At 47.2% G+C, this 27,756-nt stretch overlaps 1 protein-coding gene and 1 pseudogene across 2 annotated transcripts; both read left to right on the top strand.

The window, feature by feature from the left end:
* LOC309332862 (disintegrin and metalloproteinase domain-containing protein 10-like) lies at positions 1-26,690 on the top strand. Its single transcript, XM_081846136.1, has 16 exons — positions 1-87; positions 1,599-1,743; positions 2,372-2,493; positions 4,154-4,312; positions 7,894-7,985; positions 8,768-8,893; positions 10,876-10,968; positions 11,676-11,835; positions 13,346-13,506; positions 15,351-15,522; positions 17,133-17,277; positions 20,916-21,099; positions 21,231-21,330; positions 22,964-23,184; positions 25,278-25,374; positions 26,501-26,690. Exons 1-16 carry the CDS (start codon positions 21-23, stop codon positions 26,635-26,637), a joined length of 2,181 nt encoding a protein of 726 aa, XP_081702262.1. The 5' UTR covers positions 1-20; the 3' UTR covers positions 26,638-26,690.
* LOC309333039 (vesicle transport protein GOT1B pseudogene) lies at positions 9,035-9,723 on the top strand (annotated as a pseudogene). Its single transcript has one exon. The product of its transcript is annotated as a vesicle transport protein GOT1B pseudogene (transcript).
* Positions 26,691-27,756: the final 1,066 nt, after the last annotated feature.

Here is a 27,756-nt window from a genome sequence, read left to right on the forward strand (position 1 = left end):
AAAGAGGTCTCTTTCGCGCCATGCTGGCCTTCTGGTATTTAAGTTTCCCTTTTTGGAGAGTGATTCTTTCCCAAACGCCTGGCTCAGGTAGGTTTCTAATACCATTTTTCTTTTCCCACTTGTTCTCTTCCCTTGGATTATGTCCCACGAACCTCCGTTTTTTTATTATGCTCTCGATGAATCAAAGATATTTCACATTACTTCCATAGTCTGTACCCCTGCCAAAAAAACACCCCTCCATGTATGTTTACATAGCAGCCGCTATCAAAGTTCAGGCAGAAAACCTCCAATAGCCATTATTTTTGGTTTTCTTTGTTTTTAAAGATATTTGAGATAGCAGGAAGTTGTTGCAGGAGTCATGTATATCAGAATAGGGTAGAATAAGGTGGAATAAGGGGCACGGGTGGCACTATGGGTTAAACCACAGAGCCTAGGACTTGCCGATCAGAAGGTCAGCTGTTCGAATCCCCGCGACGGGGTGAGCTCCCGTTGCTCGGTCCCTGCTCCTGCCAACCTAGCAGTTCAAAAGCACATCAAAGTGCAAGTAGATAAATAGGTACTGCTCCGGCAGGAAGGTAAACGGTGTTTCCGTGCGCTGCTCTGCTTCGCCAGAAGCGGCTTGGTCATGCTGGCCACATGACCCGGGAGCTGTACTCTGGCTCCCTTGGCCAATAAAGCGAGATGAGCGCCGCAACCCCAGAGTCGGCCACGACTGGACCTAATGGTCAGGGATCCCTTTACCTTTAAGTTGGAATAAGGGCTTAACTCCATCCAGAGTTTAACATGGAACTCCCCCTCCCTGGGCCTGCTCCACACCCTCCCATGGAAGGTTGCCTGGAAGGAAATAAAAATAAACGATTTATTGTACCCCGCCCATCTAACTGGGTTGCCTCAACCACTCTGGGTGGCTTCCAACAGAACAACACAATGCATCACCAACCATTAAAAACGTCCCCATACAGGGCTGCCTTCAGATGTCTTCTAGAAGTTGTGTAGTTCATTATCTCCTTGGCATCTGATGGGAAGGTGTTCCACAGGGCAGGTGCCACTACCGAGAAGGCCCTCTGCCTGGTTCCCTGGAACCTCATTTCTTACAGTGAGGGAACCACCAGAAGGTCCTCGGAACAATGGGGGTGGAGACCGCTCCTTCAGGTATACTGGGCCTTTGAGGCCATTTAGGGCTTTAGAGGTCAGCACCAACACCTTGAATTGTGCTCCGAAACGTACTGGGAGCCAATGTAGGTTTTTCAAGGCGGGTGCTATGTGGTCTTAGTGGCCGCTCCCAGTCACCAGTCTGGCATCCACATTCTGGATGAGTTGCAATTTCTGAGTCACCTTCAAAGGTAGCCCCACATGGAGCGCATTGCTGTAGTCCAAGCGGGAGATGACCAGAGCATGCACCACTCTGGCTTGACAGGTAGGGACTCAGCCAACGTACGAGATAGAATGTGGCCCTCAGTCTGAAAAGGAGAGAGACCCTTGGTGCTATCAGCAGCAGGGATATTGATGGATGTGTGGCAACCAGCCGACTGAATTCTGACCCTCAGTTCCTGCCACCCCAACAAAGCCCCCTTTGAGTCTCTCCCTCTCCGTTTAAGCAAGCGGGGTCACACACCCCAGAGCCTACGTCAAGCGCCATGAGAGGCTGTCTTACGACAGAGGAGCTTTGGAGAAGATGCATCAAGAGGCAAAGAAGGAAGGAGACGGGAGATCGATCTTGCTCGAGTTCCAAGCCTACCGGAGGTACAGTAACACCCTCCATTCAACAGCCTAACTTTTGCATGAGTGGGGGAGGTATCTGTGGGGATGCTCAGTCAGTACAGCATGAGACTTGATCTCAGGGTCATGAGTTTGAGCATCATTTAGAGCAAAACATTCATGCATTGCAGGGAGTTGGACCAGACGACCCTTGTGGTCCCAACTCTACGATTCTGTAATAATAATAATAATAATAATAATAATTTTTATTATCTATACCCCACCCATCTGGCTGGGTTTCCCCAGCCACTCTGGGCAGCTCCCAACAGAAGTAAAAGCACAATAAAACATCAAACATTAAAAACCCTCCCTAAACAGGACTGCCTTCAGATGTCTTCTAAAAGTCAGATAGTTGTTCATTTCCTTGACATTTGCTGGGAGGGTGTTCCAAAGGGCAGGTGCCACTACTGAGAAGGCCCTCTGCCTGGTTCCCTGTAACCTCACGTCTTGCAGGGAGGAAACCGCCAGAAAACCCTCGGTGTCTGGGCTGGACGATGGAGAGACCCCACAATTTGTCCCTTTTAAAAAAAATGCAACAAAAGTTATTCACTCTGGTGTCCACATCAAGCAATGAGTTCCACAAGCTGAATGCATGTGTCGAACTGTGTTTCAGGGTCTTCAGACTGAGACTATGGAGGGACAGGAGTGTTTTTGCAAGAGGCATTGAGATCACCAGGAGAAATGGTGACGCCGGGCCCACGAACCTCTCTTTCATTTACTCTGGTATCCTGGAAGGTGACAATTTTTTATTTTTTATTTAAATTGGTCTGGAAAGAAGTCAGCACCTCACAAAGGGGATAGAAAAATAATGTATTCTCTGTGTCTCCCACCTGCCTTTCTTTCTCTCTACCGGAACAGAATTCCAGACAAGTCTGCTTTCCACATAACTCCTATTCAGAGCAGATGCTCTGAAATTAATGAATTCAAGCTTTCATTTTAAAAGGAGGGGGAGAACAAGCTTCTGTAGTCCTTAAGGCAGTGAAACTGTGCTTGCAAAGTCCTGGGGCAACGGCTGGGAAAATCCCACAGGGCAGGGTGTGCACAGCGCTTTGAATGAATCAAGATGAATAAATTGTGCAAAATGGATGCAGATTTATAAAGCTTGCCCACCTTCAGGGACTGGGAGCCCTTGGCCCTCTCAGATGGACTACGACTCCCATCATGCCTGAGTGTTGCCCATGCTGGCTGGGGCTTATGGGAGTTGAAGTCCAAGGACATCCCACCTGATGCCTGCAGCTTGCAGAGTTGCACATGGGTCACATAATTATGGTCTGTGTGTGTGGTTTGGGAGCTGCACGGTCAGGGGGAAAACAATGCTGTCCAGGCTTGTAAAGACTGCGGAGAGAATAATTGGGTGCGCTCTTCCCACCTTGGATCAAATCTATGCTTCCAGGTGCCATAAGAAAGCTGCAGAGATAGCGCAGGACAGTGCGCACCCCGGAAATGTTGTCTTTCAGCTTCTGCCTTCTGGAAGAAGGTCCAGGGTTATAAAGACTAGGACTAGCCGCCTGAGAAACAGTTTCTACCCAAATGCGATTTTGCTTTTAAACGCAGTGTAAGGAGTCTCTATGCGAGTTTATTGTATTTAATTATGGGGTATCAGAGTTTTTAGAGGGTTAACCAGGCTGGGATAGCAGGCTTGTTGGTTTTTGAATGTCTGATGTAGATTTTTTCAAATTTCGTTGTTCTGTATGGGACAATGACAATAAAGATTATCGTATTGGAAAAGAGTTAAGAGCCTCGGACATAAGATCTCCAGGTTGGTGGACTGTATGGAATTGACGGAAGTGACTGGCGGAGTCCGAGACCGGGGAGAGGAAATGGTGGAAGAAGATTGGAAAATTTAACGTCTGTATATAGAAATATTGTAAAATTAATGAGTGATAGAAAAATGTTGGAATGAAATTTTATGGCCTTAGTAGAAATGTTATAAGGAGTTAAGCTTAAATAAGTATACTAGTTTTAATGGAAATAAGATTAAAAATATGTTAAGACATTTATATGATAGAAAATAGAGAAAGATGGAAAGGAATTGATGAAACAATTAATGGAAGTGGAATACAAAGAGGGAGGTGAGAGGAGGTCGATGAAACAAGGGAATGAAAGATAGAGTATGGAAAAGGTATGATGTATGCTTTTAAATTGTTTTTGTTTTGTTTTGTTTTGTTTTGTTTATTGTGTTTAGTTTAATGTGTTAAGGTTGTGTTTTGTAGTGTTTATATATTGTATTGTTTTCTTTTTTTGTTTTCTTTCTCTTCTTTCTTTTTTGTAAGTTTTAAAAGTAATAAATATTATTAAAAAAATAAAATAAATATTATCGTATTGTATTGTATAATGTTTGGATGGATGGATTTTAGCCCAGCCTGTGCTAATGACCCTGCTGACCTTCCCGCAGGAGAGCCAGGTTCCTCTTGCCACGGGTCCATCATCAACGGTCTCTTTGAGGGCTTCATCCGGACGCAGAACGGCACCTATTACGTCGAATCTGCTGGGTCGCCTTCCTCCAGCCAGATTTCTCCAACTCATTCATTCATCCATCATGAGAGTGACTTAGGTCAGTGATTTTCAACCCATGTGCAGTTGCACCCTGGGGTGCCTTGAATGGTGATTGGGGTGTCACAGGCAACACTGACCTCTGTCCCTCTGCCCTTATTCCCTTATGGGGTATCCAAGAGCCCATATAGAGTCCTTACAGTGGTGCCTCGCAAGACGAAATTAATCCGTTCCGTGAGGCTCTTCGTATAGCGGTTTTTCGTCTTGTGAAGCAAGCCCATTGACAGCTTAGCGGATTAGCGCTATTAGCGGTTTAGCGGCTTTTAGCGGATCAGCTGATAAGCGTCTTATCAGCGGATCAGCTGATAAGCGGCTTAGGGCTTAGGAAAAGGGGGGAAGGGAAAAAACCCCTCAGGAACTCGCAAGACATTTTCGTCTTGCGAAGCAAGCCCATAGGGAAATTCGTTTTGCGAAGCGCCTCCAAAACGGAAAACCTTTTCGTCTAGCGGGTTTTCCGTCTTGCGAGGCGTTCGTCTTTCGGGGCACCACTGTACATGGGTTCCCTATTGGTAGGAGAAAATAACAGAGGCCAACCAGAGAATATTGAGAAGCAAAGCAGCTAGTAAGCCTGATGTTTATTAAACTGTTGCAACAGGGTCCTCGCCACAAGCTGGAAAGAGGAGGAACCCAGAACAAAGGTATGCAAGCTCCTACATAGACTTTTTAAATTGTCCACCCTCAAACTCCAGACCACCCCCACAAACATCATACCTACATCACAGATTTTAGAATCAGAGAGTTGGAAGCGACTCGGAGGATCAGATTGCGTTAACATATTCCTTAGTGGGGGGGTCATGTAAACTGGTCTGATGAATTATGCTTTTTATGGAGTAGGGGGGCACTGGGGCTGATGGGTGGCCAGAGACCCCCTGGTCTAGATTGATTCTAGATCCTGCCGTGCGGCTGGTGGGTTGAAAACCCTCCCCTTGGCGAGGTTATCCACACCTTTTCCTCTCTGCGCATGCCCAGGTGAACGAAGGAGCACGTGGCGGATCTTGGTACAGATCCACGCACAACATCGCTGGGAAGGTGTGGTGACATAACACTCCTCAGGTGGGAAAATGCAGCATCAGTCTGCAGCAGGCTATACCGTATTTTTCGCCCCATAAGGCGCACCGGACCATAGGGCGCACCTAGTTTTTAGAGGGGGAAATCAAGAAAAAAAATCTTTTTTTTTTTTTTATAAATATTTATTAAGGTTTTTAAATATAAATGCACATAATAAACAATCTTACTTCTTTTACAACAATTTCAACACTTCTTTGGACTCCCTCACATCTCCCGCTCCCATTTACATCGTTAAAAATTTTTTCCAAACAAATTATCAACTTGTTTACAATCTCATGTCCACTCATTCAAATATAATCTAGCACTTCTTCCAAAAAATTTTATATTTTCTTTAGTCTCACTTATCATCAAATTTAGATCTAGTTTAGTGGTGACCAGTTTTTTATAATCTAGCATCCTTCTTAACATTCAACCAAATTACAATGTTTTTGTAGATACATCTTGAATTTCTCCCAGTCTTCCTCCAATTTCTCTTCTCCCAGATCACGGATTCTGCCGGTCATCTCGGCCAGTTGCATATAGTCCATCAGCTGCATCTGCCACTCTTCCAGTGTGGGTAGATCTTGGGTTTTCCAGTTTTTTGCGATGAGAATCCTTGCTGCCGTTGTTGCATACATGAAAAATGTTCGATCCTTCTTTAACACCTTCTGGCCGACAATGCCCAGAAGAAAGGCCTCTGGTTTCTTTGTGAAGGTATACTTAAATACCTTTTTCAGCTCATTATATATCATTTCCCAGAAGACCTTCACCTTAGGGCATGTCCACCAGAGGTGAAAGAATGTTCCTTCATTTTCTTTACATTTCCAACATTTATTATCAGACGAATGGTATATTTTGGCAAGTTTAACTGGGGTCATGTACCATCTATATATCATTTTCATAACATTTTCCTTCAGAGCATTACATGCGGTGAAGTTCAGCCCAGTGGTCCACAACCTTTCCCAGTCCTCAAACATAATGTTATGCCCAATGTCCTGTGCCCATTTTATCATAGCCGATTTAACCATTTCGTCTTGTGTATTCCACTTTAGCAGCAAGTTATACATTCTTGATAATACCTTGGTCTTTGGTTCTAACAATTCTGTTTCTAACTTCGATTTCTCCACCTGGAACCCTAACTTTTTGTCATTTTTAAAAACTTCTTTAATCTGAGCATAATGTAACCAGTCTCGCACCTTATCCTTCATTTTCTCCAAACTCTGCAATTTCCAATTGTCTCCATCTTTCTCTAATATTTCCCAATATTTTGGCCATTTGGCCTCCATATTGGGTCTTTTTCGGGCCTTAGCTTCCAGAGGTGAAAGCCACCTTGGAGTTTTATTTTCCAATAAGTCTTTATATTTTGTCCAGACATTAAACACTGCTTTCCTGACAATATGGTTCTTAAAGGCCTTATTGATCTTAACTTTGTCATACCATAAATATGCATGCCAACCAAAAGCATTGTTAAAACCTTCCAGGTCCAACACGTCAGTGTCTTCGAGAAGTAGCCAGTCTTTTAGCCAGCAAAAAGCTGCGGCTTCATAGTACAACTTTAAGTCTGGCAGGGCAAAGCCCCCTCTTTCTTTCGCATCTGTTAATATCTTAAACTTAATTCTGGGCTTTTTGCCCTGCCAGACAAATTTAGATATATCTTTCTGCCACTTCCGGAAGCACTCCGTTTTGTCCACAATCTGTAATGTTTGAAACAAAAACAGCATTTTTGGCAATACATTCATCTTAATAGCAGCAATTCGGCCTCAAGGAAAAAAAAAAATCTTATTTCCCCCCCAGCCCCAAAGAGCAGCGTACAGGCTATGCACAACCTCTCCCTGCATGAGGGGTTGCGTGCGGCTATGGCACAAGCCATATGGCACAAGATCCATTCCGCTCGCTGTCTTGGCTTGTGCCATAAAGAAGCCATAGCCGCATGCAGCCTCTCCCTGCCGGAGGGGCTGCGCGGGGCTATCCCTGAAGCCTTCTGAGCGCAGCGCAAGATTCTCCTGGCTTCAGCGAAAGGAGCCCGAAGCCTTCGGAGCACAGTGCGAGTTCCTGCTGCGCTCCAAAGGCTTCAGGCGGCTATCCCTGAGGCTGGTGAGCGAGAGGGGTCGGTGCGCGCCGACCCCTCTTGCTCTCCAGGCTTCAGCGAAAGCAATGCGAAGCCTCCGGAGCGTGGAGGGAGCGCTCCCTCTGCACTTCGGAGGCTTCACGTTGCTATCGCTGAAGCCAAGGAGCCTGCATTCGCTCCATAGGACGCACACACATTTCCCCTTCATTTTTGGAGGGGGAAAAGTGCATCCTCTAGAGCGAAAAATACGGTAATTCTTGGAACGAAGCCAGTTCCCCACAAAGCACTTTTCAGGGGGCAGAAAGTCTGCTTTAAATCTCGACTGTGTGTGAGGAAAACAAAACCCAAGGGCTTGTTGGACTTCAAAAACAAAGATCCCTCAGGGGAGTTCTGCTGCATGAAAAGATTCTCTCTTGTCTTGAGATTGCAGCGCCATTATGGATTTTTTTTTCCTTCCCCGCTGCTAGACTATCAACTCTGGGGAGATTCTGAATCCGTGACTTTGGCTCGGCGGACACACCAACGCATGCAGGATTTCCAGCAAAAGCTCACGGCAAAGGTGAGGGTTAAAAGCTGAGAAAGGGGGCTTTTTAGTTTTGGGGAAATGAGAGCAAGAGGTGGCAGGGTGGACGTTTATAAAAGTACCGTATTTTTTGCTCTATAAGACTCACTTTTCCCCTCCTAAAAAAGTAAGGGGAAATGTGTGTGCGTCTTATGGAGCGAATGCAGGCTGCGCAGCTATCCCAGAAGCCAGAACAGCAAGAGGGATTGCTGCTTTCGCTGCGCAGCGATCCCTCTTGCTGTTCTGGCTTCTGAGATTCAGAATGTTTTTTTTCTTGTTTTCCTCTTCCAAAAACTAGGTGTGTCTTGTGGTCTGGTGCGTCTTATAGAGTGAAAAATACGGTACTTAAAAAAACAACAACAACTAGAGTCCTTTTTGTTGGGGATAGCTCAGACGGAAATTCCCAGGTGTCAAAAAAGGTTATTTAGGTATGCAACAACTGTGGCCTGTGTTTTGTTAGCCCCAAAGTGGAAAACAAGTCTCAATTGAAGATGAATGGCAACTTAAAATTGATGGAATATGCGCAGCTTGTGGATCTAAGACATGGGTAGGCAAACAAAGACCCGGGGACCGGATGTGGCCCAATAGCCTTCTAAATCTGGCCTGCGGACGGTCTGGGAACCAGCGTGTTTTTACATGAGTAGAATCTGTGCTTTTATTTAAAATGCATCTCTGGGTTATTTGTGGGGCATAGGAATTCGTTCATCCCCCCCCCCAAAAAATATAGTCTGGCTCCCCCACAAAGTCTTTCTCCCTGCTTCACCCTTTCTCCATAACAGGATCCAGAGCATTTGCTGCGGCGGAAGAGAAGCCTGGATTATTCAAAGACCTCTTGCTTGCTGCACATTCAGGCTGATCACCTTTTCTACCGAAGGTTTGGCTCCATCGAAGCCGTGATCGCCCAGGTACCAGACTCTACAAAGGAAACCTCTTAACCAGGGGCGGGGGGGTGGGTAGGGAAAGTTGATTCCATTCTCATTTAAAGCTGGATTTATCCAATTTGCAATTTTCCAAAAACAACACGAGATCCATAGCATGCACTCCCAGTGTCGTCATGTTTTCCCTCACGGACACTCAGAAAATTGGAACGAGTTTGACAGGTTTTGGAGAGTTTTTCCTTTTCTTTGGAATGATCCTAATTTTTGACAAAGCACTTTTGGCTATTGGGAGTGTTTTATTCGCGGCTGGCCTGGCTTTTGTGATTGGTTTAGAAAGGACTTTCAGATTCTTCTTCCAGAAACACAAAGTGAAAGCCACAGGTTTCTTTCTGGGTGGTGAACTTATAGTTCTTATTGGCTGGCCCTTGATAGGAATGGTCCTTGAAATTTATGTCTTCTTCCTCTTATTCAGGGACTTTTTCCCTGTGGTGGTTGGTTTTATTAGAAGAGTGCTGGTCCTTGGCTATCTCTTGAATTTACCTGGCATTAGCTCACTTGTAGATAAACTTGGAGGGACACGGGTGGCGCTGTGGCTTAAACCACAGAGCCTAGGACTTGACGATCAGAAGGTCGGTGGTTCGAATCCCTGCGATGGGGTGAGCTCCTGTTGCTTGGTCCCTGCTCCTGCCCACCTAGCAGTTCGGAAGCACGTCAAAGTGCAAGTAGATAAATAGGTACCACTCCGGCGGGATGGTAAACGGCGTTTCCGTGCGCTGCTCTGGTTCGCCAGAAGCGGCTTAGTCCTGCTGGCCACATGACCCAGAAGCTGTACGCCGGCTCCCTCAGCCAAGAAAGCGAGACGAGCACTGCAACCTCAGAGTCGGCCACGGCTGGACCTCTGGGAACGGCAGAGGGAGCTCAGCATACTTAGCCAGGAAAAGAGGAGACTGAGAGCCGATATGAGAGCCGTCTTCAAATATCTAAAGGGTTGTCGAACGGAAGATGGAGCAAGCTTGCTCCATATTGCTTTGGGAAGTGCAAATTGGATAGATGCGGCCAAACCAACTTTCTCCTCCGTCCGAGCTGAGACCTTGTTGTTGTTGTTGTTGTTGTTTAGTCGTTTCCGCCTCTTTGTGACCCCCTGGACCAGAGCACGCCAGGCACTCCTGTCTTCCACTGTCTCCCGCAGTTTGGTCAAACTCATGCTGGTAGCTTCGAGAACACTGTCCCACCATCTCGTCCTCTGTCGTCCCCTTCTCCTTCTGCCCTCCATCTTTCCCAACACCAGGGTCTTTTCCAGGGGGTCTTCTCTTCTCATGAGGTGGCCAAAGTCTTGGAGCCTCAGCTTCAGGATCTGTCCTTCCAGTGAGCACTCAGGGCTGATTTCCTAAAGAATGGAGAGGTTTGATCTTCTTGCAGTCCATGGGACTCTCAAGAGTCTCCTCCAGCACCATAATTCAAAAGCATCAATTCTTCAGCGATCAGCCTTCTTTATGGTCCAGCTCTCACTTCCATACATCACTGCTGGGAAAACCATAGCTTTAACTATATGGACCTTTGTTGGCAAGGTGATGTCTCTGCTTTTTAAGATGCTGTCTAGTTTTGTCATTGCTTTTCTCCCAAGAAGCAGGCGTCGAGCACTGCCTTGCCGTAGCGAAGGGGCTTGAAGAACTCAGAGGAGCTGAGACCTAGCTGCTTTTTTACGCTAGTAATGTTTGCGTGGCCAAAGTACCTGGTCCTCATGATTCTAAAGGAAGGGCTGATTTAATCAGGAATATATAGGGAGGTAGCTGATACTGAGCAAGACAATACAGGTCATTCATCAGCTGACCATGCGACTCTTCGTCTCAGGGAGGTGGGTTTGAACCCTACGTAGGGCAAAAGATTCCTGCATTGGATCCGGTTGGATTAGATGATCCTTGGGATCCCTTCCAATGCTACTGTTCTGTGATTCTATGGCTAATATGGGCTATTTAGAGTCTTCTCTCTCTGTCTTTCTCTCCCACCAGATTGCCAGCTACGTAAAAGCTGTAAATGCCATTTACGAAGGGGCAGAATTTGATGGAATCAGGCACATCGACTTCAAAGTTAAGACCATCAACGTAAGCACAGCTCTCTTCTTAGTAGAGTTTGTACGGGGATATATGCCCGGTATTTATCACCCCTGCTATGCAAAAATCTCCAAAGGAATCTGAAGTGTCTAAAATCCCTGGTAGAGGACAAGGATCCTGAGATCACTTTAAGAGTGGCCAAATTCTGTGCGATTGCCATAAAACTTAGGGAACAAGCTGTGCTTAACCTAATGATTAAGGTTTTAAATGATAATTTTAGGTTATATGTTAGTGACTAAGTTTTAATTTCTATATTTTTTAACTGTTGGATATCTGTATTGTCCCTGTTATACCTAATTGCAAATTCAAATGTATCCCTATTATGTTTTATGACTTCCTTGATATTGTATGTGGGCTGGAACTGGTCTGTGACCGAAATAATAAAATTCATTCATTCATTCCTCTCCTTTCCCTTCCTCCCCTGCAACAAAAACTCTGTGAGGTGAGTGAGGCTGAGAGACTTCAGAGAAGTGTGACTGGCCCAAGGTCACCCAGCAGCTGCAGGTGGAGGAGCGGGGAAGCGAACCCAGTTCACCAGATTACAAGTCCACTGCTCTTAACCACTACACCACGCTGGCTCTGGGTTTCAGGCAGTCCCTGAGGTGCCCTGGGTCAAAGTTGTTTCTGGACTTTGTAAATCAATGCAAAATACTAAAGCAGCGTCATGTGCCCAGGTGTGTCTTATCCTTCTTTCGCAGATCGTGGAGGAGGAGGACCGCTCAGAGTCGCCCTTCATCAGTCCAGAGATGCTCCTGATGATGCACTCCAAAGCCAACTGGAACAGTTACTGCTTAGCTTTCCTGCTCACCGACAGGGATTACAGCGGAGTTCTGGGCATCGCTTTCAACGGACAACCTGGTGAGTGAGCAGAGAGGCGGTTCAACAGCCCTAGTCTTTGCCTTTGGAAGGAAGAACATAAACATACAGCCACAGACTGACCTATATGGATAATTTTTTATTGCTCTGTTAATAACTCGCCACCCGTCTCCAAATAAATCTTAGGTAAATAATACAAACCAACAAGACATCCAAAACACTGGCGACACAAACGAGAATAAGTTAACAATAAATAACAGTCTTAAAAAGCAGAGACTTCACCTTGCCAACAAAGGTCCGTATAGTTAAAGCTATGGTTTAAACCTCTCCATTCTGAAGGAAATCAGCCCTGAGTGCTCACTGGAAGGACAGATCCTGAAGCTGAGGCTCCAAGACTTTGGCCACCTCAGGGGAAGAGAAGACTCCCTGGAAAAGACCCTGATGTTGGGAAAGATGGAGGGCACAAGGAGAAGGGGACAACAGAGGACAAGATGCAGATAGGTAGCCGTGTTGGTCTGCCATGGTCAAAACAAAATAAAAAAATTCCTTCCAGTAGCACCTTAAAGACCAACTGAGTTAGTTCTAGGTATGAGCTTTCGTGTGCATGCACACTTCTTCAGATAGAGGACAAGATGGTTGGACACTGTTCTCGAAGCTACCAGCATGAGTCTGACCAAACTGCAGGAGGCAGTGGAAGACAGGAGTGCCTGGCGTACTCTGGTCCAGGGGGTCACGAAGAGTCGGACATGACTAAACGACTAAATAATAACAACAAATAAGAGGACAGGGTTTTAAACACATACACACATTTAGAACCACAAAACAGGTTGGGGTTTTTTGACAGGTGCTCAGAGAACAGGGGGACATGATAAGTCTTTTCTCACACACCCACACCCCAGACCATGCTTTTGACGTATAAGGCCACTTTCCATGTTTCTTTGATTTCCTCTGCCTCATGAGGACTAGAATCTTACATTATCTTTAAAGGAAGAACCGTAGGTTTGTTCCCTGTCATCTCCAGGCAGGGCTGGAACAAGACCCTGGAATCCTGGAGAGTCGCTGCCAATCCGTGTTGACAATATTGAACTCCGTGGCCTGATGGTCTGACCTCCAATGTCCCTGATCTCTTGAGTTTGGGGTTGTTGTTTTTTTCTTGTTAATATCTACCTCCCGGGATGCGGGTGGTGCTGTGGTCTAAACCACTGAGCTTCTTGGGCTTGCCGACTGGAAAGGTCAAGGGTTCGAATCCCCGCGACGGGGTGAGCTCCCATTGTTTGGTCCCAGCTCCTGCCAACCTAGCAGTTCGAAAGCACGCCAGTGCAAGTAGATAAATAGGTACCGCTCCGGCGGGAAGGTAAACGGCATTTCTGTGCGCTGCTCTGATTCGCCAGAAGCAGCTTAGTCATGCTCGCCATATGATCCGGAAAAACTGTCTGGGGACAAATGTCGGCTCCCTCGGCCAATAAAGCGAGATGAGCGCCGCAACTCTAGAGTCGGCCACGACTGGACTTAACGGTCATGGGTCCTTTACCTTTTTTTATCTACCTCCCAGGTGATTCTGGAGGGATCTGCTCGAAGCAGCGCACTTTCCAAGACAAGGAGGTCTCGATGAACACGGGGCTGATCACGTTGCAGAAATATGGACAGCTCCTTCCTCCGAGGATGATCCATGTCACGCTTGCCCACGAGCTCGGACACAGCCTGGGCGCCTACGTGAGTTTGTTGCTTTTCTGGCATGGAAAAAGCCAGCTTCCCTTTTTGTGATGAGTCCACCGTCCTGGGTGCTGAGCTCAGATAGAACGGGCAATGCTGAGTCATCTGAAAAGCAAAGACCTTTTACTGTTGATTCAGGCTTCACTCCATGGTAACCCTGGTAAATGCATTTATTGTACGTTTCCAAGCACAATTCAAAGTGTTGGTGCTGACCTTGAAAGCCCTAAACAGCCTCGGTCCTGTATACCTGAAGGAGCATCTCCACCCCCATCGTTCTGCCCAGACACTGAGATCCAGCGCCGAGGGCCTTCTGGCGGTTCCCTCATTGCGAGAAGTGAGGTTACAGGGAACCAGACAGAGGGCCTTCTTGGTGGTGGCGCCCACCATGTGGAACACCCTCCCTTCAGATGTGAAGGAAATAAGCAGCTATCTTATCTTTAAACGACATTTGAAGGCAGGCCAGTTTAGGGAAGTTTTTAATATTTAATGCTATATTGTTTTTAATACTCGATTGGAAGCCGCCCAGAGTGGCTGGGGAAACTCAGCCAGATGGGCGGGGTATAAATAATAATAATAATCACATGGTTCAAAGTCGGAGTTAACTCTTTATTAGCAAGGACATGATCTGCACAGACTTGGCAGTGTCTAATGAGGAAAGCAGCTCATCCCTGGTAGGTCTTGCCCCATGGAAGTCCCCACCTCCCCACAGCTGCCTACATCCCCTGCTCTCCAGGGCTTCCCCAAGCAATCGGATACTGTGCCTGCTTACATGCAGCTAGCCTCTGCTCCACGCTTTTCATGCCTCTCCTGGTTCTGGCACACTGCAAGAACACAATTGAAGAGGGTGTTTGACTATGACAATGAACTTTATTACGGTCACAGACCAGGATAAAAAGCAACAACATATAAATAAAATAGCAGTTAGGATTTTTTTTTTTTAACTAATAAATGTTGGAGCAAATAAGGACAAAGAAACAAGCATAGGGTAAAACATCTGAATGAAATACAAGATTAAACACAGATAATGGATGGATAAAAACCGATAATTAAAACAGATAAGAACTAACAAACAAATAAAAACATGCAGTTAAAACTTAACTGTAAGAGCGTAAGAACTAAAAAAACTCGCAGTTAAAACAAGTATAAGAGGCTGCAGAGTAGAAACCTCTGAAATAGATGACATTAGAGACTGATGTGGAAATATGGTTAAAACAGACAATTAAAACAATGTACAGTGGTGCCTCGCAAGACGAAATTAATCCGTTCCGTGAGGCTCTTCGTATAGCGGATTTTTCGTCTTGCAAAGCAAGCCCATTGACAGCTTAGCGGATTAGCGCTATTAGCGGTTTAGTGGCTTTTAGCGGATCAGCTGATAAGCAGCTTAGTGGCTTAGGAAAATGGGGGGAAAAGGGGGGGGAACCCGCAGGAACTCGCAAGACATTTTCGTCTTGCGAAGCAAGCCCATAGGGAAATTCGTTTTGCGAAGCGCCTCCAAAACGGAAAACCCTTTCGTCTAGCGGGTTTTCCGTCTTGCGAGGCGTTCGTCTTGCGGGGCACCACTGTACAACAATAAATTTAGAAACGATGTGCAACAATAAATTATCCCAGGGAGTTGACTTGGAGTCAGCCATGGAACCGAGTTTGGGGATTTTCATGCCGGACTATTTTGAGTTGGGCGATGGTCTGTGCCTACAGATTTGTGCACAGAATCTGGCGACCATCCAAGTCTTCTTCTGATCTCTGCCTAACAGCAAAAGATTAAATTTTTGCTTTTGCGGGAAGTCGGTGAGCCTCACCAGTAGGGGATCAATGAACTTACTACGAAGAGGGTGTTTGTTTTTCAGCACGATGAAAGCAAAGAGTGTTCCAATTTCCACATTGACACCACCAAGGGGAAATACCTGATGTTCAGCTACGCCACGGATGGGGAAGAATTCAACAATGACAAATTCTCCCCATGTAGCCGCGCCTACATTGCAAACCTCCTGAGACTCAAGAAGGACAACTGTTTCATTGGTGAGAGAGCCGGACTGTCCTTGGGTGGTTGTTTAAACCCGCTGCCTTATATTGGTTGAATTGGTAGGGGAATGAGTTATTTAGGGCTGTCAAAAGTAGGAAGGGTTGGATCAGGCTATTTTCCTTCCATGGGGCCCAACAGAATCATAGAATTTGAGAATCATGGAATCATAGAGTTGGAAGGGACCACAAGGGCCATCGAGTCCAACCCCCTGCCAAGCAGGAAACACCATCAGAGCACTCCTGACATATGGTTGTCAAGCCTCTGCTTAAAGACCTCCAAAGAAGGAGACTCCACCACACTCCTTGGCAGCAAATTCCACTGGCAAACAGCTCTTACTGTCAGGAAGTTCTTCCTAATGTTTAGGTGGAATCTTCTTTCTTGTAGTTTGGATCCATTGCTCCGTGTCCGCTTCTCTGGAGCAGCAGAAAACAACCTTTCTCCCTCCTCTATGTGACATCCTTTTATATATTTGAACATGGCTATCATATCACCCCTTAACCTCCTCTTCTCCTGGCTAAACATGCCCAGCTCCCTTAGCCGTTCCTCGTAAGGCATCGTTTCCAGGCCTTTGACCATTTTGGTTGCCCTCCTCTGGACACGTTCCAGTTTGTCAGTGTCCTTCTTGAACTGTGGTGCCCAGAACTGGACACAGTACTCCAGGTGCGGTCTGACCAGAGCAGAATACAGTGGCACTATTACTTCCCTTGATCTAGATGCAATACTTTATATTTGGTTAAAAGTAAAAATACTATAGATTATGGTAAAATAAAAGGAGAATTCTCTGGATATCCAGGTTTGGGGCAAGTCTTCTTTGGTGAAGAGATCTCCAGCAGAGATTTAAAATATGCAGCAAAGTAAATTGTGGAAATATAGGCTGTTAGACCTTTAAAATATCCCCTTCTCAAAGTTCCCCCCTTCCTGTACCATAGAAAGAAACCACTTTTGGTAAGTTACAAATGGTTTACTTACAAACTTTCCAAAGGTCAGATTCACGTGTTTTTCCATATAGCAGCGGCAAAAAAACGCAGGCAATTTAACTTAGGTTCCCAAAATGGTAAAATGTTTCTAAATCATATGTATAAAAACATAAAGATGGCTTGCTAAAGCCAGGTGGTTAGAGCCCCCAGCTTGGCCCCTTACTGGTAGGGTTCACATGGTGGAAGTGGGAGAACAAAGAGTTTGGCAAGGTGAGAAGAAGAGTAGAAGAGTTTGGATTTGATATCCCGCTTTATCACTACCCTAAGGAGTCTCAAAGTGGCTAACATTCTCCTTTCCCTTCCTGCCCCACAACAAACACTCTGTGAGGTGAGTGGGGCTGAGAGACTTCAGAGAAGTGTGACTAGCCCAGGGTCACCCAGCAGCTGCAGGTGGAGGAGCGGGGAAGCGAACCCGGTTCACCAGATTACAAGTCCACTGCTCTTAACCACTACACCACGCTGGCTCTTGAGGGGTGTGTGACCTAGCTAAGCCTGGCAGGACAGCTTACTCTATGGTCTTAACCCCTTCATGCATTAATTAGGATTAAGCACATTGGTTGCATGAGGCTGGATATATCCCAGAACTGCATCTTTTCTCCACAACCTCTTCTTTGGCATTTTCCTTCTAGAAACAGACCGCCCCATCTGCGGGAACCGGATTATGGACCCAGGAGAGGAATGTGACGTTGGCAGTGATGCCACAGACTCCTGCTGTTATGGTGCGGCAGAGCCCAGCGGGATCCGTTGCCGGTTGAAACCGGGAGCTCTGTGCAGGTAACGGTGGGGACATGTGGCTTGCTTTGCCCTCTGCTTTCACAAATTTGTGCTTATAGTACTCACCGTTAAATCTCTCCTCCATCCTCTCTCCATACTCCACAAGCTCATCTGCATAGCTGTCAACCGTCCCTTATTTGGTGGGAAAGTCCCTTATCCCAGCGCTGTGTCCTGCTGCTGTCCCTTATTGATGATGTCCCTTAAATTTCCGGGTTTCACAGGAAGCAGCTCCTCTCCCTCCCTGCCGGCCAGGGAGGAGGGAGGCTCCAGCTGTGTTGCTTGGCTGCATTGCTCACCCAGTAAGGAGTCTAAGAACGACTGGGGGGTGGAGCTTGCATGCCTTGTGCCGATCAAATCGGCCGCGTTGCCTGGGGACTCGCCTTTGCTCAGCGCTTCCCAGCGGAGAGGTGACGGTGGTTTTCCTTGCTGCATCCCCTTTGCCGGGTTGCTGCGCTGTGGGAACCACCGCTTGAGGCTTCGTTGGGCTGCTGGCTGGGCTTTCTGCCTTTGGCTCAGAGGAGCTCAGAGGTTGAACATACCTGTGCTGGGAAAATCCCTTATTTTGGCTGCTGATCCCTTATTTCCGAGGCTGCTGGTCCCTTATTTTCAAATCTGTAAGTTGACAGCTACGCTCATCTGTTCCTTTGCCCTGTTTTGCCTCTTCCTCTTATTCCCCCCCCCAAATGTTTTTATTAAATTTCAAACAAATGTGACACATACTGTAAAACAAGTAACACAAAAATTTAAAAAAACAAAACTAGTAAGACGAATAAAAACAAAAAATATAACAACAAACACATAAACAACACAGATTAATTAATTAATTAAACTTCCAATCTCTTAAACATATTATTTGACTTCCTCTAGACCCTCCCATCTGAATTTCCTTGTATCTGAATGTAACGTTTTTCCAATATCATTATTCCAAAAACAATATTCCATTTATAATCAGATTTCTTAACTTTTCTTGACATTCTAAATCTCATTTATTTAACTAACGCCTAATTTAATCCTAGACCTGTTTGGTACTTTCAAGTAACTTCTAGTTTCTAACATTACAATACAGTGGTGCCTCGCAAGACGAAAAGAATCCGTTCCGCGAGTCTCTTCGTCTAGCGTTTTTTTTGTATTGCGAAGCAAGCCCATTAGCGGATTAGCGCTATTAGCGGCTTAGTGGCTTTTAGCGGCTTAGCGGCTTAGCGGATAAGGGGCTTAGTGGCTTAGAAAAAGGGGGGGAAAGGGAAAAAAAGTCGGAAAAACTCGCAAGACATTTTCGTCTTGCGAAGCAAGCCCATAGGGAAATTCGTCTTGCGAAGCACCTCCAAAACGGAAAACCCTTTCGTCTAGCGGGTTTTTCGTCTTGCGAGGCATTCGTCTTCCGGGGCACCACTCTATTTATTCAAATAGTCTTTAAATTTCTTCAAATCTTCTTGATATTCCTCTTCTTTCTGGTCGCGGATCCTTCCGGTAAGGTCAGCTAGCTCCATAAAGGCCATTAAAATTTGAGCAGCAGTTGTGGCATACAAAAATACCTTTACATCTTTCTTGGGCAATTCAAGACCTGTTATTCCGAGGAAAAAGGACCCTGGTTGTTTTGCCCCTTCCTCTTAGGCTCCCTGAGAATCTCAGCTCTCTTTATTTTGTTTTTAAAAGGGAATGTTTAGGGCCTTATGGTTCAATAGGTAGATCAATTTGAAAGCAGACAGAGATAATCCTGGGTGTGAAAACACATTGGATTATAAGTTCATTTTCCTCTATGGTTTGGTAGAAATTCTGGGCTGTCTATTACATGTGTGGATGACAAAGGCGTTGAGTGCTTTTTTTTTAATCCTCTGGCATGTCAAGAACTCATCCCATCCTGAAAAAAAACAAGAATGGCAGGAGAGAGAAGTTTAGCACAATCCTTTTCCTCGGGTGCTTTATCTCTACATTGTTTCGGGTTTTCTGATTCAAGTATGACACACAAACATCCACGCAGGGGTGTCGTTGCCCAGGGTCACAGTGGTGTGTGTGTGTCATAGACCCATTAATTTTTGGGAGGTGGGTTCCAGCAGATTATCTATGTCAGCATCGTACAAATCCAACTCCCTATAAGTTACCGTATTTTTTGCTCTATAGGATGCACCGGACCACAAGACGCACCTAGTTTTTAGAGGGGGAAATCAAGAAAAAAAAATCTCCCAGAGCTTCTCGGGGCTGCGGGGGAAGCCTGGGTCCCCCCCCCCCAAGCCCCAAAGAGCAAAGAAGCCAAGACAGCCAGCGGAATCCATCCCACTGGCTGTCTTGGCTTCTGCCATAGCCGCGCAACCTCTCCAGCGTGGCTAAAGAAGCCAAGACTGCGAGCGGGATGGCTGGAGAGGCTGCGCACGGCTATGGCAATTCCCCCAACTCCCGCAAAAGCCCATAGGAGCCGTGCACCCTTTAAGGAGCGTGTGGCTCCTGCAGGCTTTTCTACGAGGAGGGAGAAGGGACTAACTGGCCGCATCAGTCCCTTCTCCCTCCTGGGGAAAAGCCCGCAAGAGCTGCGTGAAGCTTGTGTGCGGCTCTTGGGGGCTTTTCCTGCCTGCCTCCCCCCTGCATTCGCTCCAGATTTCTGGGGTTAATTGCCCTCTAAGTAGCTAAAGAAGGAGCCTAATAGATCATCAGTTTCCTCACTTCTCCCTCCTGGGGAAAAGCCCGCAAGAGCTGCGTGAAGCTTGTGTGTGGCTCTTGGGGGCTTTTCCTGCCTGCCTCCCCCCTGCATTCGCTCCATAGGACACACAGACTTCCCCCCTTAGTTTTTAAGAGGGAAAAAGTGTGTCCTATGGAGCGAAAAATACGGTACATTTTGCACCAGTTCATGCCTTGCTGCTCCAGATTTCTGGGGTTAATTGCCCTCTAAGTAGCTAAAGAAGGAGCCTAATAGATCATCAGTTTCCTCACCTACCTTAGATTTGTAGTTTTGCAAGAGAACATCCATAGCTAAGGGTACTGGCTCTCTGCTTTCTGCTTTCTCCTCCCCTCTCCCCAACTTCCATTCTCCGGAGAGGAGCTTGAAATGGGCTTCATATGAACTCCATTTGAACAGCCATAATAATAATAATAATAATAATAATAATAATAATAATACATTTTATTTATACCCCACTGTCCCCGGCCAGAGCCGGGCTCAGGGCGGCTAACACCAATAAAATTTCAGTAAAAATGTAATAAGAAAAAAAGAAGGAAAAAAAAACAATTTAAAATACAGGTTAAAATGCAATTTAAAATGCAGCCTCATTTTAAAAGTCAAAACCATAAGGGGAGGGAAACATAAGGGTCAGACTGAGTCCAAACCAAAGGCCAGGCAGAACAGCTCTGTCTTGCAGGCCCTGCAGAAAGATGTCAAGTCCCGTAGGGCCCTGGTCTCTTGTGACAGAGCGTTCCACCAAGTCGGGGCCAGTACTGAAAAGGCCCTGGCCCTAGTTGAGACCAATCTAACCACCTTGCGACCTGGGGCCTCCAAAGTGTTGTCATGTGTGGATCTTAAGGTCCTCCGTGGGGCATACCAGGAGAATGTCATAAGAGTGGAAATAATAAGTCCGCAGAGTGGTCCAGTTGAGAATTTTGCAGAGCATATTGGATGGTTCTTTCGTGTATGTGTGTTGTTGTTTTTTAAGCCCTAGCCAAGGACTCTGCTGCAGCCACAAATGTGCCCCTAAACCCCGAGGGGAGCGATGCCAGGCGGAGACCGACTGCGCTTCAGAAAGCAGCTGCTCTGGGGCAGCAGCAAATTGCCCGGCACCCCTTCCGAAAGCAAACTTCACCCTCTGCGGCATGCAGTCCCGGGTGTGTCTGAATGGGGTGAGTTTTCACAGAGTTGGAGGCTATTGGCCATTGGCCGTGACGTCCAAGGGGATACCTCCAATTTCCTGGGGCACTCTGCCTTCCAAATACTGGGAGCTGAGAGCCGTCCTTCCTCTGTCTCTTTCAAGCTCTGTGTGGGCTCCCTCTGCACGCGGCACGAATTGGAGCAGTGCGATTGCGTCACCGATTCCCTGAGAGAGAGGTGCCAGCTATGCTGCCAGCTTCCAGGTCCTAATTCATTTTTTTTTAAAAAAATTAAAATTTAGCAAATGTATTATGGTGGTGATACTGTTGCAAAAACCAAACTCTACAAGCATCTCTTATTACAAAGAAGTGGGGGATGGAGTGGGGGTTGCGGCACTCATCTCGCTTTATTGGCCGAGGGAGCCGGCGTACAGCTTCCGGGTCATGTGGCCAGCATGACTAAGCCGCTTCTGGCGAACCAGAGCAGCGCACGGAAACGCCGTTTACCTTCCCGCTGGAGCGGTACCTATTTATCTACTTGCACTTTGAGGTGCTTTTGAACTGCTAGGTTGGCAGGAGCTGGGACTGAGAAATGGGAGCTCACCCCGTTGCGGGGATTCGAACTGCCGACCTTCTGATCGGCAAGTCCTAGGCTCTGTGGTTTAGCCCCTAGGGAACCCCCAAAGGAAAACTGCTCAGAGCCCAGGGAGGGGTGGTGGGACGACAATGAGTGGTCAGAAGGAGAAGACTGGGAGGAGGAGGTGTCGGAATCTGAAGAGGCAACAGGGTTTAGTGAGCAGGAAGAGTCTGTGGCAGAGAGCAGTCCAGAATCGGAGGCTGAAGCAAGAGAGGTGAGAGGCCAAGAGGCAGAGAAGAGTCCAGCTGTAGTCACGGGTGTCTTCTCCTTCTGCTGCAACCAGCTCTTCTTCCCCCTGGACTCACAGAATCAGGAGAGGCATGAAAAGAGCGGAAGAGAAGTTAGCTTCATGCAGGCGTAGTCTCAGATTGCTGGGGGAAACCCTGGAGAGGAGGGAACTTAGGGAGCTGTGGGAAGGTGGGAGCCTTCAGTCTTGGCAACTGATCCATGGGGAGCAAGACCTGTCGGAAGATGAGCTGCTGTGCTCATTAGGCCTGACACCCGTGTGCAGATCGTGCTTTTGCTAATAAACAGTTAATTCCCACTTGCATGGTGGCTCACTCCTGACAGTTCCCCATCTCTGATTGTTGTTGTTGTTGTTGTTGTTTAGTCATTTAGTGGTGTCCGACTCTTCATGACCCCCTGGACCAGAGCACGCCAGGCACTCCTGTCTTCCACTGCCTCCCGCAGTTTGGTCAAACTCATGCTGGTAGCTTCGAGAACACTGTCCCACCATCTCGTCCTCTGCCGTCCCCTTCTCCTTGTGCCCTCAATCTTTGGACGCCTTCCGGCCTGAGGGGCTCATCTTCCAGCGTCATAACTTTTATATGCCTGTTGTCTTTGTCCATGGAGTTTTCTTGGCAGGGATACTGGAGTGGCTTGCTGGTTCCTCCTCCAGGTGGATCACGTTTGGTCAAAACTCTCTACTATGACCTGACCATCTTGGGTGGCCCTGCTCGGCATAGTTCATAGCTTCTCTGAGTTATTCAAGCCCCTTTGCCACGGCAAGGCAGTGATCCACGAAGGGGTCCCCATCTCTGATAGAACATGTAAAATCTACACAGAGGACAACTGCCCCTGCCCAGTTTTTATTGATTCAAAATATTTCCAACACGACTTCTGAGTCTATTCAGCTCTAATTTATTGAACAGCCCCCAAGGAGCTGAATGCAGGCAGGCAAGAAAAGGAAAATTGAAATTGGACTGCCCCTGAGCCTTACTGGTCTTGGCTAACTCTCTTTTCCTAAACCACTTCTGCCAGGGAGGGCCGACACGTGTGCCAGCACTGCCTCTGCCGCCTGGGGCCGTTTCTTCAACGGCTCCGAAATCCCGCTGATTCCGGGTTCGCCATGTGGGGGCAAGGCCGGCTACTGCGACAAATTCCACATCTGCCGATTCGTCGATGAGGACGGGCCCGTCGCACGGGTGAAAAACTTCATCCTGGACTTCATCGAGATGGAAGACGTTGCCAGCTGGATGAAGGTGAGGCGCAGGTTTCAGAGACCCTCCGTGGCTTGGTGAGAAGATAGCTCAGTCGGTAGAGCATGGGACTCTGAATCTCTGGGTCATGGGTTCGAGCCCCACGTTGGGCAAAAGATACGTGGCAAGGGGTTGGACCAGATGTCCCTCAGGGTCCCTCGCAACTCTACAATTCTATGCAGGAAGAGTCCCAGATTCAGTCTCCAGTTGTTGTTGTTGTTTAGTCATTTAGTCGTGTCCGACTCTTCATGACCCCCTGGACCAGAGCACGCCAGGCACTCCAGTCTTCCAGTGACTCCCGCAGTTGGGTCAAACTCATGCTGGTAGCTTCGAGAACACTGTCCCACCATCTCTCCTCTGTCATCCCCTTCTCCTTGTGCCCTCCATCTTTCCCAACATCAGGGTCTTTTCAAGGGAGTCTTCTCTTCTCATGAGGTGGCCAAAGTAGTGGAGCCTCAGCTTCAGGATCTGTCCTTCCAGTGAGCACTCAGGGCTGATTTCCTTCCGAATGGAGAGGTTTGATCTTCTTGCAGTCCATGGGACTCTCAAGAGTCTCCTCCAGCACCAGAATTCAAAAGCATCCATTCTTCGACAACCAGCCTTCTTGACGGTCCAGCTTTCACTTCAGTCTTCTTGCAGTCCATGGGATTCTCTAGAGTCTCCAGTATCTCCATACAATTATAGATGTGATGGCCTGGGATTCAGACTCGGATGCTGAACCTGAGGAATCCCAGCCTGCACAGGATTCCCCGCTTCCAGAACCAGCTGAGCCGGGGCTGGGACATGAGCCTGAAGGGTCCTCACCTGTGCTGGGTCCTCAGGTGCAGGCACCAGCTGAGTCTTCTCTGGCTCCTGAGGTGATGGAGGACCCATTGCCTGCAGGTGCTCCACTCTCAGCCCCGTCAGAGGAAGCTGAGGTGGCCTCTGGGTCCGGGAACCCTCCAGCCTCTCCTGAGCTGCAGAGGCTCAGGGCAGAGAGGCGGAGGGAACAAAGTTCCCGCAGGAGGAGTGCTCGCCTCCAGACCAGGAGAGGCGGGTCACCTGTGGACCGGGACTGCCCTATGCCTTGGGGCAGATAAAAGCCAGCCAGCCCCAGTCCCAAGTTGCAGGAGCAACATTGTTGGTTGCTAGTTCCTGCAAGAATCCTGTCCTGCTTTTCTGCCGGAGCTCCTGACCCGCCCTGGCTCTCTGCTTGCAAGCCTGTCCCTGACTTCACCCGACTCCCTGCCCTGCACCCAGCTTCAGTTACTACGGACTGCCTCCACGTTGCACCTTTGACCACGGACCGGACTTGGACCTCGCCTCTCGGGCAACCCACAGGACCAGCACAATAGAGTTGGAAGAGACCCCTAAGGGTCATCCAGCCCAACCCGCCTGCAACACGGGAGGGAGGTGACGGCAAAGACCCATGCCCAGACCCATAGCAAGAAGGAGGGCGTATGAAAATCAGAGGCCCCTCCTGGATCCGTGATGGAGGGCATCCTTTAGTCTGCGGACTCAATCTATTTCCAGTTAGGTGCGAGGAACCCGCCTCTGACACCCAATTTAAGATTTTGACCTTGGCTAGGAGAACACGGGAACGTGTGGATTTGGAAACCACGACCTACTGGCTTAGCTTCCCCTTCTCTCTCTCTTTTTTAAAAAATATATTTATTAGCTTTTATAGAAGAAAAAAGAAAAGCACATAACAACCACAAAAATGAAAAAGAACAAACAAAATCAGAAATACACATAAAGCAGATAAAAAGAACAAAATACAGAAAAAAGAAGATTCCATCCATAAAAATAAAAATAAAAACTCCAACTTTTAAATTCATGCTTCAAAAACTTTCTTTCTTGACTTCCTCACGCCTCCCTTTTTTGTGTTCCTCTTTACCCAATCAGATACAGCAAATCCTTACCCTCTTTCAAAACTCATTTCTGATTAATGGAATCATTCTATTATGTCTCCAATCTTTCCTCCTTATATTTAAACACCTTTAACATATTATTTACTTTTGGCATAATATAACTTTAGTCTTTCACCCTTTTTCTATTACATTTTTGCATACTTTTTAACACTGTATCACTAATGCCATATTATTCTCTCTCCGCAGACACGCTGGTGGGCCATCCTTCTGATGGTTTTGACTTTGGCTGCGATGATGGCAGCAACCATCTTCCTCTTTGGGAGGACGGTCGACACAGAAACAGGTACTTTGGGGGGGGAGAGGTGCATTTCAGCCACTTTTTAATCCCCCCCACCCCCGTGGCCTGTCTTGCAACGTAAGAACCCTTTCCAGATCTTTACCGACCGTGGGCAAGGTAAGGCAAAGCGAGTTGCAAAATTCAGAGACATTTTCAGCATTTCAAACAAAGGGTATATTTCAGTTTGGCTATTCCAAATGATAACTTTAATAATAATAATAATAATAAATTTTTATTTATACCCTGCCCTCCCCAGTTCATGAAACCGGGCTCAGGGTGGCTAACAACAAATTTAAAACACTTAATTGTAGAAGCAGCATAAACTAAAGTATAAAAACATGAATAACAGTAAAATTCAAAGTTCAGAAATCAATTTGGGGGAAATCCATCTAATAAGCATTAGATAGTCACCAGGGCTAGCCGGCTGAATTGGTCCTACTTGGGCCAGCGAGGAGGTCAAGGGAGAATTAGCTATGGGGTCTCAGAGCGGGTAATCTTCATAAAATCATCATCATCATCATCATCATCATGCTGCTGCATCCAACTAAGTTCTTCTCAAAGTAGAACTCATTTAAATTAATAGACCTAAGCTTGTCATATCCATGTATTTCAGTGGGGCTACTCTACATAGCGAGAGGGACGCGGGTGGCGCTGTGGGTTAAACCAGAGAGCCTAGGACTTGCCGATCAGAAGGTTGGCCGTTCGAATCCCCATGACGGGGTGAGCTCCCGTTGCTCGGTCCCTGCTCCTGCCAACCTAGCAGTTCGAAAGCACGTCAAAGTGCAAGTAGAGAAATAGGTACCGCTCTGGCGGGAAGGTAAACGGCGTTTCCGTGGGCTGCTCTGGTTCGCCAGAAGCAGCTTAGTCCTGCTGGCCACATGACCCAGAAGTTGTACGCCGGCTCCCTCAGCCAGTAAAGTGAGATGAGCGCCGCAACCCCAGAGTTGTCCACGACTGGACCTAATGGTCAGGGGTCCCTTTACTTTTACCTTACTCTACATTAGCACATGCAAAATATGGCTCGCTTTGGATGAGCCCTTCTGAATTCCAAAAAAATCCAGGCAGCGCACACCTCTCTATCTTCCGCCTCTTAAGAGAGAGAAGCTGAGTGTTTCCCCCTCATTTCCTGCAGATGAGAGAGCGACGAGGGCTTCCGATAAGAAGATTTCCCTCAACCAGCACCCAGAGAACCAGCATGCTTTCTTCTACTGGGAACACGAAGAGATCTATATCGAATCCCTGCGGCAGGAGTACGAAACCATTATATAGAGCCGTAACTCCTTCAAAAGGCAGTCCACAGGGCTATGTTTGAATCTCCTGAGCCTGCATAGAATCATAGAGTTGGAAGATACCACAAGGGCCATCGAGTCCAACCCCCTGCCAAGCAGGAAACACCATCAGAGCACTCCTGACATATGGTTGTCAAGCCTCTGCTTAAAGACCTCCAAAGAAGGAGACTCCACCACTCTCCTTGGCAGCAAATTCCACTGTCGAACAGCTCTTACTGTCAGGAAGTTCTTCCTAATGTTTAGGTGGAATCTTCTTTCTTGTAGTTTGGAGCCATTGCTCCGTGTCCGCTTCTCTGGAGCAGCAGAAAACAACCTTTCTCCCTCCTCTATGTGACATCCTTTTATATATTTGAACATGGCTATCATATCACCCCTTAACCTCCTCTTCTCCAGGCTAAACATGCCCAGCTCCCTTAGCCGTTCTTCATAAGGCATCGTTTCCAGGCCTTTGACCATTTTGGTTACCCTCCTCTGGACACGTTCCAGTTTGTCAGTGTCCTTCTTGAACTGTGGTGCCCAGAACTGGACACAGTACTCCAGGTGAGGTCTGACCAGAGCAGAATACAGTGGCACTATTACTTCCCTTGATCTAGATGCTATACTCCTATTGATGCAGCCCAGAATTGCATTGGCTTTTTTAGCTGCCGCGTCACGCTGCTGCTCACAGAATCCTAGAGTTGGAAGGGACACCGAGGGTCATCTAGTCCAACCCCCTGCAATGCAGAAATCTCAACTAAAGCATCCATGACACATGGCCATCCAACCTCTGATTAAAAACCTCCAAGGAAGGAGAGTCCACCACCTCTCATGGGGCTCCGTTCCATTGTTGGGACAGCTCATACTGTCAGTTTTTCCTGATGTTGAGTTGGAATCTCCTTTCTTACAACTTGAAGCCATGGGTTCGAGTCCTACCCTCAAGAGTAGGAGACAACAAGCTTGCTCCATCTTCCATGTGACAGCCCTTGAGATATTTGAAGATGGCTTTCATATCTCCTCTGAGTCTCCTCTTCTCCAGGCTAAGGATGCCCAGATCCTTCAACCGTTCCTCATCAGGCTTGGTTTCCAAACCTTTAATCATCTTGGTTGCCCACCTTCCAGC

This window comes from Podarcis erhardii (assembly GCF_964252035.2).
Source record: "Podarcis erhardii genome assembly, chromosome: 18".
NCBI lineage: Eukaryota > Metazoa > Chordata > Lepidosauria > Squamata > Lacertidae > Podarcis > Podarcis erhardii.

What these genes read in the sequence shown, in the direction of transcription:
- LOC309332862 (XM_081846136.1), top strand. Translation starts at nt 21, where the DNA reads ATGCTGGCCTTCTGGTATTTAAGTTTCCCTTTTTGGAGAGTGATTCTT. An exon ending in TCAAAGTTAAGACCATCAAC is followed by an intron (nt 10,969 to 11,675) that starts GTAAGCACAGCT and finishes CTTCTTTCGCAG; the next exon opens with ATCGTGGAGGAGGAGGACCG. An exon ending in ACGTTGCCAGCTGGATGAAG is followed by an intron (nt 23,185 to 25,277) that starts GTGAGGCGCAGG and finishes CTCTCTCCGCAG; the next exon opens with ACACGCTGGTGGGCCATCCT.